General features: G+C 37.1%; 1 protein-coding gene across 1 annotated transcript in view; it reads left to right on the top strand.

Moving 5' to 3' along the window:
* LOC131063286 (uncharacterized) overlaps positions 1–23,209 on the top strand; it is a 72,853-nt gene that overhangs the window by 6,376 nt on the left and 43,268 nt on the right. The window contains exons 3-4 of the mRNA XM_057997070.2: positions 15,599–15,875; positions 16,123–16,308. Coding sequence (XP_057853053.2) covers positions 15,599–15,875; positions 16,123–16,308 — 463 coding nt within the window. The remainder of the gene's footprint in view (positions 1–15,598; positions 15,876–16,122; positions 16,309–23,209) is intronic.

Genomic DNA, 23,209 nt, shown 5'->3' with positions numbered 1-23,209 from the left:
TAGGTCTGAATTATGTCGTAGCAATCCATCCAATGAGTCGAGTATCCCAATCAATCATGCAATGTTTCTCACAACCAAGCACAAAGAAGCAAATATGCATCTCAATGCAACAACATAATCAAATCACCATGAAGCAATCCATAACATCATTGGTTTAGAAAGATCTGAACATATATCCTAATTGAGCATAACATAACACTCAAAATCACATACATGCAACAATGAAGAGTCCAAAGCAAGATCAAGCATGACAAAATGATCCACATCCAAATTGCAAGAGATATGATCCATGGCACAAAGCCAAGTCCACATAAATAAGTATGCAATTTAGAGAAGTAGACGGGAGGTGCATTACATTTGTGATGACCTTGCTTCATGATGCCATTGTCCACTGCAGTGAAACTATCATCGATGGTTTTCACGAGCAAAGTCGTAACTTTAGACAGTTTCTTTTAGTGATGTGGACGAAATTATTTCAAAAGCCATGTACACTTGTTCCATCTATTCTAAAACCAACTTTAGAAACCTATTGTTGTGACCACATCACACATCACCCCATCAAGATGGGTACCCGCCCCCCTTCTTTTTTTTTTAAGGTTTTGCCTCTCTAGGATTAGTCTCTCTTTGCTCTCTCCTAGTGAGTGGAGTGGAATAGATCATCAAGTGTTGCAAAGAATTGATTAGTAGATGAAGGACTCAAGATTCTATAAGCTAAGCAAAGTTAGGTGAAAGAAATAAAGAAGAATCATCCATAAGGTCCCCTGCCTTGCCACAATTTGAGAGCAAAACAATGCATCAAAAACTGTCAGAGCGAAATTTGCTTAAATTCCTTGACCCCGTACATTGCTTAGGTCCTAGAGCAAAATTTTGTTTTAGGTCCCGTCCTTCCGAAGGTCACAGAGCGGATTTCCTCTATGGGTGTTCTTAAGGGTTGAATTGATGATGCTTTCATGTGAAGAGATTGGAAAACTTAAGGCTCAAATCGATGAAGTAAAAGAAAGTGGTTAATTCCAAGTCATGTCTTTGGATAGGTCCTAAGACGGATGTTGAATTGATGTCCTTGGAGAGGACATAGAGCAAATTTTTTCTTCAAGTCTTGTCCTTCCAAAGGACATGGAGCAAACTTCCCAGCTTGACCTTGTCCTTCCAAGGGACATAGAACGAATTCCATTATGGGTCCTGTCCTTGCCAAGGTCTTGGAGCGAAAATCCCATTATAGGTCCCATCCTTCCAAAGGACATGGAGCGAAAATCCCTACCTTGACCTTGTCCTTCCAAGGGACATAGAGCGAACTTCATGCCTTGTCCTTGCTGAGGGTCCAGAGCGAACTTGAATATGTGTATCTTGGAGAAGTCTTAAAGCGAACTTTGTCTAGAATCATGAGCGTACCTTGCCAAGGTATAAGAGCGAACTTTATCATTTGAGCTTACTGTTGTCACAAAAGCTTGCACCCTTGTTGAGCTATCAACTCAACAACCTTGTGAAACATGGAAGCAACCCTGAAGTGCGGGACCTTGCGCAAGGGGGTTGAATCTTTGGAGAAGGTCGTCTTCCTTCTCAATCCAAGTGTAGGTGTTGAACCAACTCAACACTTCAAATCTTACTTCTAAGCCTATCCTAACAACTTGCAGAAGAAAAGGGAAGAGAGAAATGCTTAAAATGAAAGGAGGTGATGCACCAAGATAAGAGATGTTTCTCTCCCCACCCGAAATGGCACAAAGAATCAACTGAAATACCTAGGAGATGCACAAACTTCAGTTGCATGAATGACCTCAACGCACGTATGGAGGTTAGAACTTGCTGAATGTCAAGAGGGGAGGAGGTTTCCCACAAGTCACACCTAGAAATAGGTTAACACAACATATATGTGAAACAAAGCCACAAACATACACTTACAATGAAAGTAAGAACACATACACAACATGCATAAGTTGAAGTAAGGCAAGAATGATGATTTCAATTCATTAAAAGGCCAATGGCCAAACTTACAGTTGCAGAAATGCAAAATATACAAGTCTTTAAGAAAAGTGAAAGAGCATAGAATAGCTCAAGCCAGCAAGGAGAGAACCCTTTACAATGAGGCCTAACAGCCTTATATAGAAAATTGGTTGCAAGAGTTGTTGGAGCATTAAAAACCTTGAGTGTTGATCACACCATCTAGAAGTGTTGCAAGCTGAAAGGAAGTTGGGAAGACTTCAGAAGCACAGGTTGCTGAAGTTGGGAAGACCAAGGAAGGAACTTCGGAACCTCGAGGTTCCGGAGTTCCGGGGAAGAGAAGAAGGCAAAGGAAAAGAACTTCAGAACCTCGGGGTTTCGTAGTTCCGGGGAAGAGAAGAAGGCTTAGCAACCTGGGAACTTCGGGGTCCGAAGTTCCAGGTTTGAGGACTAAGGAACTTCCTCCAAACAAGACAACATTTCACACTTCATAATTCCACTGCCTTTCTCTTTGATCAACTGGGGCAGCGCTGGTCCTTGTCCATGGAACATATCTCTGATTGGTTCTCACTGATGGACCAAGGGTGTCATAAAATGACAACACTTACCTTAGAAAGGTCTTGGAGCGAATGGCATTAAAGGTTGAAAGGCATAATTCATTCAAGTTAGGATGCATGTGTAAGTTAGGACAGTCTTATGAAACATTCAATTATCATGAAAATGTAGGACTGGTTTAAATCAGTACATCATCTTCATTTCTAAGGTTTTGCAAGCTCAAAGTCATTAATCTTCATAACCTTGTCAAGATCCTAACTTGAGCATCTCTCATAGGTGAACAATGGCAACGCCCAAGACAAGCGGATCTACCTCAAGGCAGGCTCTCATCAAAGAAGATCAAAAGAATGATGACTTGGAGACCAAGATTATGTCCCGGTGGAGCAACATTGGAGATACAAATCTTGGGAACTTCAATGTGAAGAAGTTTCGTGAGGCATCATACATTGGCAAACCATCACCTATAGCCAAGAAAATAATAGAAAGCAGCATCATCAAGGCAGTCGGCTTCCCTCCTGTAGTTAGATGTCATGAACTAATGATTGAATGTTCCAAGCACTATGATTCACACTCAAGGACAATTGTGGCCAAGGATGGAACTGTTCTTGCCTACCTATCAGAAAAGGCCATAAGTGAAGCCTTCCATCTACCAAAACAGAGGGACATGATCTATAGAAGTTTAGAAGGAGCCAAATCGATGTATGATGATCCTGATGCATGCCTATCAATCATCAATAGGGATTGGCTGCAAAAGAGTAGACCTCGCCTGAACAAGATACCTAATGGGCCACACCGAATTGAGTTCCAAGAGGAATTTATGGATTTAATCACCTTGCTTGGTTGAGTTATAGGTGCTCCTCAAGCCTTTTGTTTTGATAAATGGATGTTCTTTTTCATTCAAATAATTATTCAAGGGAAAGGAATGATCAATTGGGCAAGAATCATTAGTAATTGCCTATATGTACAATTGAGAAGGTTAATTCCTACTAAGTCATTCCACATGAGCTCATATGTCATATATTCTCTAGCAAGGAGTTATGAATATGCGGGGCTACCACACAGAGGTAGAGTTGGAAGAGGGCCCGAAGAGATGAGGGTTTGTGATTCTTATGAAATATTGCAGCACCCACCTAAACAACACTATAGAACAATCAGTGATACATTTGCAATGCACATCACCAGGACACTACAAGGTGGGATCCATCAAAGATTGTCTCCGGAGGCACAAGCACTTGTTAAACAATATGGTGCATGGTTTATTCAATTTTCCAAATTCACATATATAAGGATCCAAGGATGTCCTTCTCCTCCTTATATGTTGCCACATTATCCCATAGACAGGATAGTGCTGCTCGAGGTGACAAGACAATTGTTAGCATGTACCAAGTCATTGAGGTACAAACACGGAGCTGTCATCACTAATTCCATTTCACTTGGGAATTCAATAGAAGTTTGTCCTTCCCTCCAAGTAGCTAAATATGCCGAGCTAGAGTTATCTCTCTATTTGTTTACACCATTTGCTTCGAGAGATAATTTTGATCCCTATGGTAATGTAGAAGAAATGGATGGAAGAAAGCATAAGCATGTGTTTCAAGTAGAAGACTTTTGGATGAACGCACAAGATGACTTCGAGATAAAGAAGAAGATGCACTCTCGGCTGCCTCTTGATCTCATCAGGAAATGCAAAGTCTATATAGTTGCTGATCAAGCACAAGATAGTGGTAGATATATCCAATCTACTTATGAGATGGAGGATAAAGGAATAAAGATTAATTGGGATGAAAAGGAAGTCACATATTTGAGGGAATTGATGAATCAAGTTTTAACTTGCACACGAAGATGGGTGGATATTCAACATTAGAAACTGAAGGAGCAAGATGTGACAATGACATTCAATTTGGAGACAAGGATAGAAGAAGAAGAAAGGGCAAGTGTCAATGAGAGCACCTCTCATTCCAAAGGATCAAAAAGGAAGAATGAACAAGGAAAGAAAGAAGCATCCAAGAAGAAGCAAAAGACAAATTCCGATCAGCCTCCTAGCGCTTCTTCTAGACAAGAGAAAGAGAATCAATGCAAAGATCAAAGAATAGATGAAGGCATGGTTCACGAAGTAGATGAATCAATGGAGTCTACAATACAAAATGACAAGAATGATAGGCAAGATAAAGGGAAAATGCCTCAAGAATCATCAAATCCAGCCCTTCATATCTAGATTTGTGATGATGAAGAACAAGGAGACGATAATGAAGTAACTTCCCCTCCCAAGAATGAACCATTGCCCAAAGAAGTGCAAGTAAAAGAAGGAAGATCTTCTATCCCCGAATGGCTCAAAGAGAGGCTTACCAAAGAGGTAATAGAGGAAGAAGAAGAACAAGCATTTGATTTAGAAAGTCTTCTAAATGGACCTCAAGAAGTCATTGAGAGAAAGAAAGCTCCAAAGATGTCTAAAATAATAAGAGATGATGCAGGCTCCAGAAAGATACAGATTGCCACTCCAACGGTAGATAAATACGAGGATGAGATTATGGCAGAGGAATATGATTTGGAGACATTTGACTTAGGTCCACTCACTTCTGAGCAAGCCATGGAGGAAGCAACCGACTCAGTGAAGGTGGTCAATGAGAAGCTAAAGGCCGAAATAGAGAAGAACAAAAGGTTAGAAAATGAGGTAAATGCATGGAGGAACTATGTCCAACAATTTCAGCAACCATTGACACATCAAAATCTAGCAGCCACACCACCTCCCTTGCTTCTTGCAGAGTCAGTTGATCATGTGGAGAAAATGAGAAACTCAGCACAACTTCTAGAGGCATGGATCAACAAATCCTTCACAATGGCTAATGAGTTTGTAAGAAATATGATGAAAATACTTGGTAGAGCCATTCGAGTTTTTGAGATAGTTCATAACCTCATGGTGACAGTTGATGCCTTCACTCATGCTAAGGACGCCACCATTCCAGTATTGCAAGCAATAAGGAAAGCACCTAGATAGATACTGGCACAAGAAGGGGTGATTAGAAAAGAATCAACTCCTAATTTGTTACAATGGTCGACCTTGCTTCAAATGAAGAAACTCCTTTTTGAAGACATTAGTAACAAATGTAGTCAAGTTGAAGATACCGTCCATCCTATTCATGACAAGATAATTGAGGTGATGTGCATCATTCTTGACAAAAGGGCAGAAATTGAAACAGATGTGTGGACATTCAAGAATTGGCGGACAGGATAAAAGTTATCTTTCAGCGAGAAGGTGGACCGATCACAGAAAAACAGTTGGATCTTATGCATGCCACTATGTTCCTTATTGATAAGACAAAAGAACCTGAGCATGGATGGGAGATAATGCTTCTTACAAACTTTGATGAAGTAATCCACCTAGAAGAACATATGAAGAATCTACCTGAGATTCCAATTTCTGAAGTTGAAAGTATGACGTCCAGATTCATTGAATATGCCAGAAAGGAGAAGGAGAAAGGAAACAAAGTTCTAGAGGAAAGTTTGTTATGATTCCACTTGGCATTTCATTTCGCTATTGGAGGATGCTTTCTCGATTTTCGTGTCGGCACATGTTGCCTTCTCATTGGTTGATTCATGACGATGGTTATCTTGATAGGGTTTTCATTTATATTAAACCCTAATTAGGGTTTAGGTGGCAAGGTCTTGGCCCTTGATCTTCATTCAATCTCGACCCTTCATTGTATTAGGGAGTCTTATATAAGCTCCACTCATTTCATTTGTAATGGTTAATAGCAATGTTAATGATGATAGTAATAGCACTAGAGTAAAAGAGAGTAATAGTATTAGAATATTGGCAAGAGAAAGACTTGAAGAATTGTTGTTGTTTGGCTATTGGATCAATGAAACATTAAGTTATGGTGTTTTTGCTCAATCCTTGAAGCTTATTGCATGGTTCTTTGGTCATCTCAAGTCAATCTTTGATGTTAGTTTTAGTGTTTTGATTAAATGATGGAATGTTGCATTTGATATATTGTGAAACTCGTTATCCATACCACTAGCTTTCTTGCTGATTGTAAGCGAGCCTTATGTGGTTAATTGGAACTCTTGAAATTGTTTAAGTTCGATTATTGCTCAATCATTGATATGCATTCAACTAATGGTGTCTATGATTAGTAGTGATTTGAAAATCTCTAAACATCCTTAGAAGATTGCACTAGTTCTAGTGAAGTTGTTCAAGCTATGGCGATGCTATAACTAGTTGAGTTTCACTTGTGTCATTTCTTCATTCATTCATTTTAGAATAGCTTAGAATTTCTCTAAACCCTCATCTTTTTGCCATTTTTTGATAATCATTTAGTAGTCTTAAGAAGAAACTTCATTGCATATCATCTGCCTATCACTTCATGAAATCTTTTCGAACCATAAATGCCCCTTGATAAAACAACAATCACAATGACCAACTAAGCTTATCCACACGTAGTGATCCTACATATATGAACCTTGGAGTCTTTTTGGGTGATCCTTAAGCTAATCTTTAGCATCCAAGAGATTTTATTCAAGAGATAAGATACTTAAGGTATTTTATTCTGTGTTTGCATGTGCCTAAAAAACACATCAACACCTATCTTGTTTAGTTCTTTCAAGAAATCAAAAGCATGCCAGATACAGTTTTCTGGTTTCCTATGTCAAAACATACAGCTGATCAACCAGTCCAACTAAATTTTAAATTGTTAATTTTCTAGATAAATTTGGATTAGTTTTTGAAAAAATAAGTTTAAATCACCAAAAGTTCCATACATCTTACAATTTTCTCTATTTCATGAATTTTCTTTGTATTAACACCAAAAACTAGATCAGCAAAAATGGTTCCTGGGAATAAGTCAGCAGACCAAAAGAAAAAGATCTTTTTAAATTATTGGTATTTAATCAGGCAAAAACCAGAGAAACACTGAAAAGGGATAAAAACCTGTTGTTTTTTAAATTTAAGGCATATTAATCACAGGGATATAGAGAGCATATGGAACATTTTTTAAGTTTTTAGATATATATATTTTAAATATTGTCAGTTGTAACAAATTAACAATGCTCATGAATTATGAAATCCATGGTATCAAAACAAATGTCAAAACTAAAAATATAGGTCCATGGCTTGGAGGGGCCTCCATCACTTGTCTCAACATTTATAGCTGTATAGCAAGTTGGAAGTCCTACTTGGGTGTCTGAGATAGGTCCCTGATGATGATGTGACCATGATATTTGTTTGTGTTCCATTGACACCAACATTTAAGGAGTTTGCTCATGCTCTATCCTCTTCTACCATGTCTACCATCTTTGCCTCTAGATCCATGAGATCAACCCATGCATGGTCTTCCTTGTTGAAGATGGGATATTGAACCTCAATGATCCAATTTGATTAGGAATAAACTTCCTATATGTTGAATTTTATACTTTCAGATTAATGGAAGACTGAGAAATCAGAATTTAACTATTAAATTAGATTGTTTGCAGTTAGAATTAATGATTTTCAGACTTAGGAACAAACATAGAAGATAAGCAAAATGAAACAAGACACCATTACCCTAGGAAAACCTCCTAGGAGGAAAAACCCAGCCAGAAAAGATCCTCAGATCCGATTATGGATTATATTCAATATTCTGATTACAATACTTATCTCTTAGGTGGCTTGATGAAAACACCTAGGGTAAACAACACTTCTTTGCTGTTCAAATCAATGGAAGTGTCATCTTCAGATCTGCGTCTTGATGACCTAGCTCTACAACACTTTTCACAACATAAATGACAGGTATACACAGCAGATGAATGGATGAGGTGCACCTTCATATGACAGAAGTATTACGCCTTCAAGGTGCAGATTTATTTGCACAGAATTAACTTGCAGCAGATAGGTGAATTTGCCTACTTCTCCAATCAGATTTCGCACTAGATTGCAGAGCTAATGCGCTTGAGGGTTGAATGAATGAAGATTATATTTTATGCTTGCCAAAAGTACTTTACTTGTATGATGCTTGACCTTTATTAAGTCGGCTTGGTTTAATTTAAACTTGGCGCTATTTTATGTTTTATTTCATCTAATGTGTGGCGTATTCTTTTATAGGGTCGGCCCTATTTGAAGGGAACACACAATCTTTTAAGTGTGGCATGAGAAAGGGCCCAGCCCTAAAGCAGATTCCAATGTTGCCATTGGCAATTGGAATCCGCCTCCCTAGTTATAAACAACACTATAAAGTGATGGGAGATAAGTGTAATGTGCCCATTTTGAAATAGAATCTAATGGTAAATATTAATTTAAAATTTAAATGAAAATATAAAAGAATATAATTAAAATTTAATTAAGTTAATAAATGGTCAAAAGGCATGAAATGATAAGTTGTGACTCTCCCAAATATGAGGTATAAAAGGGAGAAGAGAACTCATTTGAAGGGGGGGATAATTTGGGAATCAGATGTGCAGATCTGATTTAAATAAGAAGTGCAGATCTGATTGTAAAAGGTTGTGTCCCTTTCAAAGGGCAGAAATAATGAAGAGTTGCACTCTTTCAAAGGCTGCTAATGGTGAAAGGGTGTCTCTTGCCAAAGGGCATACATGATGAAGAGGTGTGACCTCTCCCTCACATTGAGAGATATAAAGGAAAGAAATCAAAAGCATCCAGTGAAATTACCATCGATCAGATCAGATCAGAATTAAGTTACAGGCAGTAACATCCTTGTTCTTCGTGTTATGCATGGAGATGTGCTTAATATGTATGCTTAATATATGAAGCCTGATAATGTTCTTATGCAGAATTTAGTAGTATTATTAATATAGACTGCAAGATATCTATACTCGCACCCTTAGGAGAAAATTGTCTTGGACACAAGATGTCACAATTTTCTTTAAGAAACCCCCATTGAGACCAACAGCAGGAAGAAATGAATGAACCGATTAATGCCAATTATGAGGAACAGATTTACTAAGGGATGTTCTCCATGAGACCCCCTTGAGATGACAACAAGGGCAGCGATCTTGCATAAAAGATATTAATATCCTATTAATATGTTAACTAATGTCTAACTGGTTTATCCATCAATTAGTGTGTCCAAATTGATATATTAACCAATCACCAATTAAGTGTGATTTCACCAAGGGGCCCAGTCGTTATGAAAGGATGGGATACACAAGATACAGAGATGTCTTTTGAGAGGAGGGTTATAACTTTATGAACAAGTAGACATGACTCTTCACCAGTGAAGGAGAAGATACTTATACAACAATCTTATCACTCCAAGGAGGCATCACATCAGACTTGGTATTTCATAAACACTCAGCAGTTTGACTGAATATTGCAGTTTGGCATGAGTCTCCTGTGCATAATATGGTAAATGCTGAATCAACATACATATATCTCTGCATACTAACGATTACAATGCACTGCTGTTATAATTGATTATATATTGTATCTGACTAATGATTTTTCTGCACTTTATTTGTTATACGTAGAATGTCTGAATATATTGGAACTTTCACATGTTCTGAATGTTCTCAGTCATGGTAAGAGAAGAGAGGGATCTCAAATAGGGGGAACGGTGTTGGGGTCACCCCTAAGCACACCACCTCATATGTATGGCCGGGTCCACATAAGGCCAAAGGGGAGTGAAGGTACTCTGCATTTGGGCTTAGGAGGGTTAGACTTAGGGCACCCCATTGGGGTAAATCCTTATCCTCTCTACCTTGGTGATGGATGGAATCATGTCAGTGGGAGGTGGTGGCTTGATGGAGGGGGAACGGTTGTAAAGACACCCTATCAAGTTACCCATCCTAGCTTGCTATGATTGGGGTTCCTTTAGTTAAGTGACCTTGTAATCAATTGGTTTTCCCTATTAAGGAGATAAAGGTACTCCCCCTCTAACCCTATTATTGGCCGAGAGTTGTAATCTAGGGCAAACTAGGGCATTTTACAAAAGGGGACATTACAATAAGTGTATGCCCAAGATTTGTCTATGATAATGCAAAGGTTGTAATTAACATAAACAATATCATTTAACTTTTGCATCGATAAACTGTTTTGTTTCTTGGAGTAAATGTGCCCAAACATACTCCGATTGTGCTCACATCTTGAAGCATTTCATGGTTGTCCTAAGACATGAATTTCAATCTTGTGAAGATTTGGTACCTTAGCACACCAAACCTCTTTCACCATTTATCTGAAATGAGAAAAAAAAATCAATCTCATTGACCAACTTTTAGTTTCAAATTCAGCGTTAATGTAAGAAATAAAGAATTTTAAAATATTTAAACTTATTGTATACCCTTAATAGACAGACTTGGTTTTAATGTCATTTGAGTTTTCTTACATATTTCTCATGCAAAGAGACTGCCTTGTGCAAGTCTATAGATTTCTATTTCAAGTCTATAGGCAAAATAACTCTTTTGACTCGATTTGGTTTTGACATCTAAGCTATACTATTATTTTCAAGGGAACCAAATTGAGTCAGAAGAGTTATTTTGCCTATGAATTTGGGTTTGGTAGAAAACAATATTGTTTGGTTGTGAGTATGGACTAGTATGGGCCTAGGTTTGGCTAGGGTCCAACCCAAGCACCTTGGGTTCTTTGTGGGTTTGTCCCAAGGGGTAACCTTTGATTTTGTTGTATTTTTTAATGTAGCATTTGAAGTGCAGCTTGAAAGATTCTTAAGATTTAGATCCCTTTTCATGTTGTAAGCCTCTATGTTTTGATATATTTTTTAATGCAGGGCTTGAAGTGGAGCTTGAAAGATTCATAAGATTTAGATTCTTTTTCCTGTCAATTCATTTCCATGGGCAATTTGAAGCCATTGAAAGCACTTGTATGCCATTTTCCCCCTTATGTACTATTTCTGTTAATATCCACCTACTCAAAAGCTTAATAATATAAATAGCAAATAATGGATGGACAACTAAAAATAGTTTTAAAGATTTGTGTTTTTCCATCTAATTGTGGACCATCCAATAGTGCCATGGAGAAGATCAATTGAAGTGACATGGGCATTGCAATGCAAGTTTCATTTGTGCCATGTTTTGAATTGACAACTTTTTGGAATTTAAATTTGGTTGCCCTTGGTCGATAGGGAAAGTGGATAAATGAAGGCAATGAGAAGGATTGTCATAGACTGCTTGTCCCTTCTTTCTAGCTACATTACTTCCTTATCTCCGAATCAACCAACCTTCTTATTTAGTCACCCTTTTAAACAACTTGTGCAATTTTCTAAAATTGGACCTTGCATTATATATATACAATGCTAGACTAAACCATTATTCCAATGTACATGTTATCACAAAAGCTCGCACCCTTGCTGAGCTATCAACTCAGCAACCTTGTGAAACATGGAAACAACCCCAAAGTGTGGGACCTTGCGCAAGGGGTTGAATCTCCAGAGAAGGCCGACTTCCTTCTCAATCTAGGTGCAGGTGTTGAACCAACTCAACACTTCAAAACTTTACTCCTAAGCCTACCCTAACAGCTTACAGAGGAAAAGGGAAGAGAGAAATGCTAAAAATGAAAGGAGGTGATGCATCAAGATAAGAGATTGTTCCTCTCCCACCCGAAATGGCACGAGGAATCAATTGAAATACCCAAGAGATGCACAAACTTCAGTTGCATGAGTGACCCAAACACATGTATGGAGGTTAGAATTTGCTAAGTGTCAAGAGGGGAGAAGGATTCCCACAAGTCACACTCAGAAAAACAAGTTAACACAACATATATGGAGAGAAGAGCCATGAAACATACACTTACGATGAAGGTAAGGAAACATACACAACATGCATAAGTTGAAGGAAGGCAAGAATGTAATTTCAATTCATTCAAAGGCCAAAGGCCAAACTTACAGTTGCAGAAATGCAAAAATAATTACAAATCTTCAAGAGAAGAGAAAGAGCATAGGAAAGCTCAAGGCAGCAGGGAGAGAACCCTTTACAATGAGGCTTAACAGCCTTTATATAGAAAATTGGTTACAGGAGTTATCATGACCCCTGTATGTCAGTCTGGGAGTGCAGGGAAGTGCATGCACTTGACTTCTGTATATGCAAGCAACCTAGCCATACCCTGAAAAGGCAACCCTGATAAGGGTGGATTGACAGACCTTACAAAGTCAGAGCATGTAGACATGACATAAGTCACCACAACAAGCATGGCCTCGTACCTCTCCTGATGGAAATCCTGCCAAAAACATTAAATGCACCCCTGTGGCTCCACAAAAGAAGGTGCATAAGTCACAAAAGGTGTTGAAGCATTTAAAGCCTTGAGTGTCGATCACGCCTTCCAGAAGTGTTGCCAGCCGGAAAGAAGTTTGGAAAACTTCGGGGACCTGGGTCACCGAAGTTGGGGGAACTTTGGAGACCTGGGTCACCAAAGTTGGGAAGACTTGGGAACCTAGGAACTTTGGGGTTCCAGAGTTCCAGGGTTGAGGAAGAGAAGACCTAGGAACTTTGAAGACTTGGGTCACCGAAGTTGGGGGAACTTCGGAGACCCAGGTCACCGTAGTTGGGGGAACTTCGGAGGCCCGGTCACCGAAGTTGGGGGAACTTCTGAACTTGGGAACCTGGGGGTTCCAGAGTTCCGAGATTGAAGACTTGGGAACTTGGGAACCTGGGGGTTCCGGAGTTTCGGGGTTGAAGACTTAGGAACTTGGGAACTTGGGGGTTCCGGAGTTCTGGGGTCAAGGACTTAGGAACTTGGGAAGCTGGGGGTTCCGGAGTTCTGGGGTCAAGGACTTAGGAACTTGGGAACTTGGGGGTTCTGGAGTTCCGGGGTTGAAGACTTAGAAACTTGGGAACTTGGGGGTTCCGGAGTTCCGGGGTTGAAGACTTAGGAACTTGGGAACCTGGGGGTTCCAGGGTTGAGGAAGAGAAGACTTAGGAACTTGGGAACCTGGGGGTTCCGGAGTTTCGGCAAGACAACACTTCACACTTCATGATTCAACTGAGGCAGCGCTGGTCCATAGAACATATCTTTGATCGGTTCTCACTGATGGACCAAGGGTATCATAAAATGACAACAGTACCATGGAAGTAAATCATTTGGAAGTCTCGAGGCCAATCACGAGATCAAAGAAGTATCCATTAGACCTAATCCTCTAAGGGTTAGGGTACTTACCTATCAACATGTGTCTTGTGCCATCATGTGTTCCCCCCACATAGAGGGGAATTGTTTACATCAATTAGCAGATTGAAATAGTCAAAGGATCAGTGTAGTTTCATTGTTGTAATTGGATTGATCTACCTCAACTCCAGTATGCTGGCCCAAGGTGGAATACAAAATTTTTAATGCCTATCCAATGCTCTTTCTTATATCCCACCCAATCAATTACTCTTGGTTCTTTCGCTCTCTTCGTTCTTCTCCATGTCTCCCATAGGTTCCTATAGCTATCGGGGTGTTTAAGGGGTGTATATATATACATTTGCATACACACATATACAACCGTACCCACCATACCATACGTGGGGAAAAATCGACCATATGGCGAACCTGAACCTGAACCCAAAGCTTCAACTTAGAATTTTGAAAATCTTACTCAGCATTTTCCTAAATACTTCAAAATTATTCTTTTTTTTTTGCTAAGGGTGCCTAAAGAATTAATTGGCTCTAATTCCATCCTAGGCAATGTCCCATGACAGCTTGCCTTACCTCAATAAGGCTTGTGAGGTGAGTCCATTGGAGATCAAACCCAAGACTTCAATCCAGTGAGTATCCCTTACTCATAAGTAGGACTGGTTGGAGGGACACCTCAATATTTAGATTTTTTGAAAAATTAGATTTCAATATTCAAAAGATTGGCTAACTACTGACTATTAGATATGGAGAAATGATGAATAGGATTCTATTTAAAGAGGTATTCTTACTTCTTACTTGTATAACACGTTGAAAAATCTAAGATATTAATTAATTCCTTTTTTTGCTTGATTTTTTGAACATTGCAATTGCGTAATATTTTGTTCTAATTATTAAGATATGGTAGAAATTACTTAATTTTGCCCGTAACATTACTTACAAACGAGTAATAGTCTAAAATCTCTCTGCCTATTTTCATCATCCACTGATACACTAGAATTCCTTTTCCAATCGCTTGCGTACATAAGTTGTTTCAACAACTAATATTTACATTTTATAGGAGATAGTGATTTTTGAAATGGTTGTATGTCTACTGTTATGGTTACTCATACAGAAATAGATTTTGCAACCAAACAACCATGCATATAGCTTAGGGAAAGAGACTCAAACCAAAACAAAATTTGTAATCAACTAATCTATTTTGCAATAAAAAATTGTAAGTCTAGGGCAGGAATTTTAATGGTATTTTTATGCTGATAAGCAATTTATTCCTGCATTTTTAATGTTTTCCTTGTATGTTTGATTGAAAGGTCATTTCCTTTGGAGGGACTGTATGAGATTCTAACGAACATATTTTCTTGTTATTCAGTTTTACGTTTTGATCTTTTTGATGGTTTCTATCCTTGATTCTGAATCTTGGTATTCTTAAATTACGTGATTGATCTGGTCATTGGCTGACAATCATTATAATTCATATGTTTATGTTTTTCTATAGAATGCACTGTCTTTCTGTGGCCTTTAACTTTTTCATTTTTAAGGTTTTTTCATGTTCATGTAGGTATAAGCAATTTCTTATATATGTTTGAATATTTCAAGATTCTGGCTGGCAGTTTTAGTGGGCTGTTCTTTCAAACCTTTTTTGTGTTGTGGTGTGGAACAATACCTATTGCTCTTATATGCATCCCTTCTTTTTTCACAAACGCATGCACCCATTTATTGATGTTAGTCTATCACCAGCTTCCATGATTTAGTTCTAAATGTAGCATTTGAAGAAACATATTTACACTAAAAGTAAATATTGATGTCTTTTTCATTGTTTGGTTCTGAAACTGCTTGATAATTGATTGGAGTTAGCTTTTTCAAGAACATGACATGTCAGAGAGAATTCTGTAAAATGATTTTATTGTCTTATTTCACTTATTCTCCTTTACAAATTGAATTTAGCTTATATATCCTTAAAGTTTCTTTGTAACCATAAAGTTAATGGAAGCATATTGTATTTCTTTGAAACTACTGGAACCTTTCATGCAAATGCAGTGATGGATTGTTTCCTTGGCTACTCAGGTTATTTACAGCTGCAGACAGTGATGATATTTGTGCTGCTGCACAATTCATCACTAGATTAAGGCCATGGACTACCTTGATGGGTATAGGCTGGGGATATGGAGCAAATATGTTAGCCAAATATCTTGGTGAAACTTCTGAGATGACTCCTTTAACAGCAGCTGTATGTATTGGGAATCCATTTGACCTAAATGAAGCAACAGGATCATCATTTCATCATTCAGTTCTTGATAGGAAACTCACAGAGGGATTGAAAGATATCCTCCGTTCTAATAAGGTTAGAATATATTTTAGACTTATCATGTCCATTATGTAAAGATTCGATTCCATTTCCAGACTAGAAATGTTTCTATTAGGAAGAGTTGAGGTAGCATTCTTTATTTTCATATTTTATATTGGAGGAAAGTTTGTAATGGCCATTAAACTTGTAGCATATTTCAGTTTTTAAAATTGTCTTTTTCCTTGTTTTGAACAGGAGATCTGTTTTCTATTATTTGGGAGACTAATATACTCTTTGATCATAGGCTCTATTCCAAGGGAGGAGAAAAGGATTTAATGTAGCAAGTGCACTGTCGGCAACTTCTGTAAGGGAGTTTGAAATGGCAATATCAAGAGTTGCTCATGGTTTTGACACAATAGAGGAATTCTATACCAAAGCAAGTTCTAGGGAAATTATAACAAGTGTGAAGATCCCAACATTATTCATACAGGCAAGTTTAAATTTAAGTAACTTCCCTTCAATTGTATAGGACTTAGAAGATGACGATAATCTTAGCATTGATTATGATGAATCAAGTGATGACCATATTGAGCAAGTGATCTCGATGATCTAGAACCATTTTGATGTAACAAATAGGGCATAGCTCATATTGGTTTAGGACTTATTTTCAAATATTTAAAATTATCACTTCTTGAAAAAATAGTTTTACTACTATGACTTGGGCTTCTTTTAAAGTCTAAAATTTGGTTAATTGGATAGATTAATTTACAAATTCTGAGGCTACTTATAAATATTTATTTGTTTGGACATACCTTTGTGTTAGATTTTTTGTTAAGAGATTTAAAATAATAAAAAATTGCATGTTCTATTGTTCAACCTTACTCATGATTTTTCCACAATTTCAGTGGAATCTGACCCTTGATGAACACAAAGAAGAACCTTGCGACTTAGGTGGTAGCAGATTGATTAAGCTAAATGTGCTTGGTCCTTTTGTGTAAGATTTCTAATAAATTATGCAACAAATTTATTCTTTGCTAAAGTTTAGGTGCACTTTGGATTGTATAAACGTTAAAGCAATAATTTCAGATAGGGATTTATGATTCCTGGGCAAATTATGGAGGACAGTGTGGTAAAGGATGGATACAAATTGAAGAGGTCAACTGCTTATAAGCAATATAAGTATGGCCAAACTGTAGTAGCATAGAATATTGGTGCAGCTGTTTGAGAATGAAGTGTCTAAAAACTGGAATAAAAATCTGGCATGCATTCAAGACAGAATAGGGCCCTGCAAACTTCCAGAAACTTGTTTTGGTTATTTACATAATAAGCTATTTGATGATGTATATGGCAAGAGATAAGAAGAGGATGATGAATAAAATTCAGAAGTGTGAAGGGCTGGAAAATTTAGTGAGAGGATCAAACAAATTCATCTCCTTGTGCCAAAGAAACTTGAGGAATCTCCAAGTACAAAGATCACCTTGGCTAGCATAGAAGGAGCATTAATTCCATGTTGGGAACACCTTGTGCAATGATGGTTTTCAAGTTCAAGCAATAAAGTTGAAACCGTTGAGGTGTGGTCTTTCTGAGATCATAGATTGGGTTGGAGACGACTTTTTTAAATATAAATCTCCCTCATACATTAGGATATAAATTAGTTTGGTTGTAGAGAACTTATGCCTATAAAGTTTCTGAAAAAGGCTTTAAATTCAATTCTGAAAAGAGCTAATGACAATAGTACTTTACAAGAAGGTTGGAATTAGAAGAAGAGGAGATTTAGAACTTTGATTGGTTGCGTTAAAGGTACAGCTACCAACAAGAATACTCCTGTGGCCTAAGGTACAGCTACCAACATTTATTTTGATCAATATCTGCTTAGCATTATCTAGAGTTCTTAAACCCATATAAGATGTTGGCCATGAAGCTTATCATTTTGACATTTACCTTCTGTATCAATTTCTTTGTTACAATAATTTTCCTTTTGCACGTCTTTTATTTCACTATCATCCTTTTTAGTTAAAAAAAAGAAAGGAAAATTTCTTGAAAGGCTATTTTTATTTTCATTAAAACTAGCATCTCTTAACATTTACAAGAATCATAAAGCCTATGCCATACTTTCTTTACTATGGCCAATAAACACACACACACACATGTACACATTCTAGTTTTATATTGTAGTTTTGTTCCTCTTTACTATGAATATTGAAATCAACATATTGCAATCAACAAGATGTAAACTTCAACAAAAGGATTGTAACCATCCCATGTTTAAAAGTGTTACATTGCTTACAACTTTAGATGGATTTCTATTTCGTAATAAAAAAGATTATTTATATTTTCATCCCAAAGAATTCACCTAGCAATTTCCATTATATTCTTTTTCACCTATTAGTTATGCCATTTTCCATTATGATCTTTTTCGCCAATGAGTTATGCCCTTTTGTTAAGCTGTATAGTGATACGATTCTTACAATCTCATGTTGCAAAAATCGTTAGTGTTATAAACAATTTTTTCCATTATTAGTTTAGAAAATGTTGATCTTGTTATCAATTTGTTATCTACATAGTATTTACAAACTCCTAAAACTTGAAGAAAGGATCGTGAGAAATAATCACTAAAAGTGAGATCATACAAAGCTTTAGACAATGAATTATTGTTGGACCCTAAAAATCACTATTTACTAACTGAAGGAAAATTGAGTTCTCATGATTTTTCCTTTTTCAAATGACACACACACACACATCCCTATATTAGTATTTAGAGGAAGGGAAGGAAGACTATTTACCATGCCAATTGTAGCAAGCATAAAATAACATAATAATGGTTTGTGAAGGTGTTTGTATCTGATTGTGTATTATTTAATTGTTAGCTTGTGGGTAGTTATTAGTTGGTAGCTGGGATAGCAAGTTCGCTTGTTTGAAGGCTCTAGCCCAAACTAGGTCTGCGTGAGTCTTGGTTCGCAACGGGTCTGGATAGGGTTCACCCTAGGGGCCCTGAGTTCACGGACCCACAGTGAAACCAGGGCCCTTAGGGTGAACCCTAATCAGACCCAGGGGAACCCAGATGTGAACTCGGGTGAACCTAGGTTCGCTAGTTGGGTCAAGTCACATAAAGTGACTTTTAAATATTAAAAAAATAATTTTTTTGCCTTTTTCAATCAAAAAACCCTAATCCGCCCCTTGCTAAATACATTTGAAACCTAAAACAACTTCATTTGCTCATCTATTCTCTCTTGGTTTCATTTTGGCATTTTGAAAGGCAAGAGATTGTTCGTGGAGTGCTTGATGAAGGTGGAGAGCTTGCACAAAGGAGATTCAAGCACTTAAAGTAAGCATTTATCCTTATTCTTTGATCTTTTGATGATTTTTTTCAAGTTTTTGAAGAGTTTTTTCAATTTTTTTTTTAGAATAAGATAAACAAGTTCTATTTTTTATAAAAATAATTTCATACTTCCATTAGCTTTTACATTGTGTAATCTTTCTTTTTTTTTCAATTTAATTTCTTATAATAGCAAAAAAACACAAAATGGCAACAAGTTCGAGTTCAGTGGGTGGGGGTTACAAGACTCAAAACCAAAAATTTAAAGTTGATAGAGGATCTCATTTATGGAATTATAGTACAATGCATCAACAACTTCCAGGAGGTGGGGGATATGAATGGACTTGTAATTTTTGTAAAACCAATTATAGGTGCTCGTATTATCGGGCGAAACGTCACTTTTGTGGCCTTGTTGGGAAAGGGATTAAAATGTGTGTAGTGCCAGATGAGAAAGGGTTGTTTGCAACACAAATAGCAGCATTCATTAGAGAACAAGAAGACGTTGATCAAGCTATAGCAAGAGAAAAACTAAGAGCTAATCCATCTGCAAGCAAAACACCAATGACTTTACCTGATGATCATATATTATTACTAGAAAAGGCCCCCCATCTCCTTTCTTGGAGATACCGGCTATGCAAGATGAAGTTAAAGTAGAAAATTCCCTTCTTTCCCGCAATAGAGGCCCATTGGACAAAGCATTCAAAATGGAATTAAGAGATATTGCAAAGCAAAAAATTGCATGTTGCCTCTATGCCAATGATCTTCCTTTCAACTTGGTAAGATCACCATATTGATGGGAGATGGTGATGACAATCAATAATGCACCTACTAGTTTCACAACTCTTGGGTATGAAAAGGTGCACACCATCTTATTGGCAAAAGAGAAGAATTCTGTAGAGCAATCATTGAAACCGATTAGAGATTCTTGCATTGAATTGGGTGTTTCTATTGTTTCTGATGGATGGAAGGATTGCAAAAACCGTCCATTGATAAGTGTTATTGTAGTGTCCCCCAAATGGGCAATGTTTTTTAGGGCAGTTGATTGTGAGGGGCAGCTCAAAGATGCAAAATACATTTCCAGAATCCTCTTTGATTCCATAGATATGGTGGGACATGAAAATGTTGTCCAAGTCATCACAGACAATGCAAAGGTTTGTAGGGCTGCAGGTGCTTTGGTTGAACAAAGATATTCACACATTTTTTTGGACACCATGCACCGTACACTCCCTCAACTTGTTGATGCAAGCAATTGGCACTCAAATAGAGTGAGTGAAGGATATTTACCAAGATGGTGAGGAGATCCAAATGTTTATGACAAACTACCACGTGTCACAAGCCCTTTTCAGGAGCTTCTCGAGGTTGGAATTGCTAAAGGTAAATTTAATTTATCTATTTAATTTTATTAATGCCATGTTTAATTTTATGTTATATTTTTTTAATTTTTAAAAAATGTGTTATTGACATATTTTTTACATGAACCTAGGTTGTTGAGACCCAATTTGCATCACATACAATAGTGATGAGACGTGTTTTGAAGGTGAAAGTGGAATTGAGTGCCATGGTTATTAGTAACCAATGGAGTATTTGGAAGGAGTTAAATTGAGTGAGGGCCCTAAAGGTTAGGTCATTGATCTTGGATCTCACTTGGTGGGATAGTATGGAATATGTATTGAATTTCACCGAGCCTATCTTGAGTATGATGTACTAATACAGATGTAGCGTGTTTGGGGGAAGTATATGATGGCATGGACACCATGATTGGAAAAATCAAAGTCATAATAGCAAAAAAGAGACAAGGACCCCCAAGAAGTATTTTTCAAAAAGGTGGAACAAATCATTCATCATTGGTGGAACAAGATGACCACGCCATTGCACCTCCTTGCACACGCTTTATCTCCCATGTACTATAGCAATGAACTACTTTCTTTGCCAAGGAGAACTAAACCATATAGAGATTCTGAAGTTGCTATTGGGTACAAGCAGGCATTTGTTAGACTCTACAGTGATCCTGAAGTGGTGGAAAGAGTTAGGAAAGAGTTTGGTTTGTTTATCTCGGGAAGAAATCATAGTCCCTGTGCCATTAATGACCAATCCAAAATGGATGGTACTACATGGTGGTACCTCCATGGTCAAGATTATATGTTCCTCCAACCTCTTGCAATCAAGATACTATCACAAGTATTTTTACTTTTAAATTTTAACATTTGTATTGTAGACTTTAGCTTTTAACTTTTTAAGTTTTTAACATTCTTTAATTTATTTTGCATTTTTTTTATTTTAAGTTTTGTTGGTTTTCTCTATAATTTCAATAGGTTGCAAGTTCTTCCATTGCTGAACGGAATTGGAGTACATACTCCTTTATCCACTCAATGAAGCGTAACCGGTTGGCTTTAGAAAGAGCAAAAGACTTGGTTTATATTCATTCCAATTTGCGTCTGCTAACACATAAGGGCCAACAATACAAGGAAGGGTCAATGAAGGATTGGGATGTAACCCCTGAGTGTACCAACTTGGATGCAACTGTTGATGATCTGGTTAGAGTCACTTTGGATGATGATGATAAGATACCTACAACTGATGCACCTAGTGTGAGTGGCACTGGTTTGGGTTCAAATGATTTTGAAGTTGAACTTGGAGCAAATGATGATGATCTTGATCTAGATCCTTTTGATGATTGATGAAAAGATAGAAGACAATTATTATTTTTGATTGTCAATTTTGTAATTGTAATGATTTTCATTTGAATTGTGAACCTAGACATATATGAATCTATGATACATTGATACATATTATATGGCATATGACATAATATGATATTATTGAAATTCTGAACTATCAATTGGCATTTGGCATTGATCAATGATGAAGTAGCATACTATTAAATGTATTTAGATTTGTAATTTTGTATATTACTTTAAATTTTTGCATATATATATATATATATATATATATGTATATATACATATTATGTATGTATGTATGTATATATATGTACCGATGAACCCAAAGGCAAAAGAAATTTGTCCGAACTTATGAACCGGTTCATAAGTTCAAACCTAATCCCGAACCCAAACCAGTAACTTAGGATTGGATGTGTTCACCCCCAATCACTATTGCTGGTTGTTTGTGAATGGATGTGTTTGTCCCTATTCACAAAATGTTGTAAGTGATTGGAAGAGTTTGTCCCCAGTCACAAGTTTTGGTGATTATGATTCGATGTGTTTGTCCCCAATCATAATTGTTGTGAGCAGATGTGTGTGTCCCTGTTCATGATTGATGTTGGATAGATTTGTTTGTCCCTATCCAAACTTGATGTAAGACCTCAGATAGATGTGTTACTCCTTATCCTTGGTTCGATGGGTAGATGTGTTTGTTTTTGTCCTTGGATGAAAGTACAATGAGCGTAGTGAGGCTAGTTCCACTATTGCTGGTCAAGAGTGGATGCGTATGTCTTTACTCATATCACATGATGAATTACTAAATGTGGACATTATGTAATGTTGGTCCACTATCCCCATTTGGAGAATGAGGAAAATCGTTGATGTTGTAAATAGTTGTATAGGAGAGCAGCTGACTACAAAGATCCTCTGACTGTTGGACTTCTTGGAAGTGTGGTTGGTTAGTGATGAGTTCTGGAAGTGAAAGTGAGATAAGTTCTTTGATGTAGGTGACCATGTGCAGCAAGATCGAGATAGCAGTATGCAGACCTAAAAGTATGTGTAGGCATACAATTCTATTTCTAGTATTGTGATGTACTTTCTCCCCATGTTCACACTAAAGGGGGGTGTTGGAAATTAGTGTTCACATAGATATTTAGGCTAGTTATAAAGTTGTTGACAAACAACTTTATATTATTGTTAGGATATAATAATGTTAGTGGGGTTTGTTAGAATATTATAATAGGATAATTTATATTAATAGTCGTACGGGAGATTTTAGGTGTGTGAGTTGTTAGAACAACTCATATTATTAGGAAGCGGATCCTATAATATAGGATATTAAAATCCTATATATATGTAGAACAATTAGGTATAAGGTTATTTGAGAAATTACATTGTTGATTAGTAGAAGACAT

The sequence above is a fragment of the Cryptomeria japonica genome, chromosome 2 (assembly GCF_030272615.1).
Source record: "Cryptomeria japonica chromosome 2, Sugi_1.0, whole genome shotgun sequence".
NCBI lineage: Eukaryota > Viridiplantae > Streptophyta > Pinopsida > Cupressales > Cupressaceae > Cryptomeria > Cryptomeria japonica.
The sequence above is the reverse complement of the archived record's forward strand: the minus strand, read 5'-3'. Positions and strand labels throughout refer to the sequence as shown.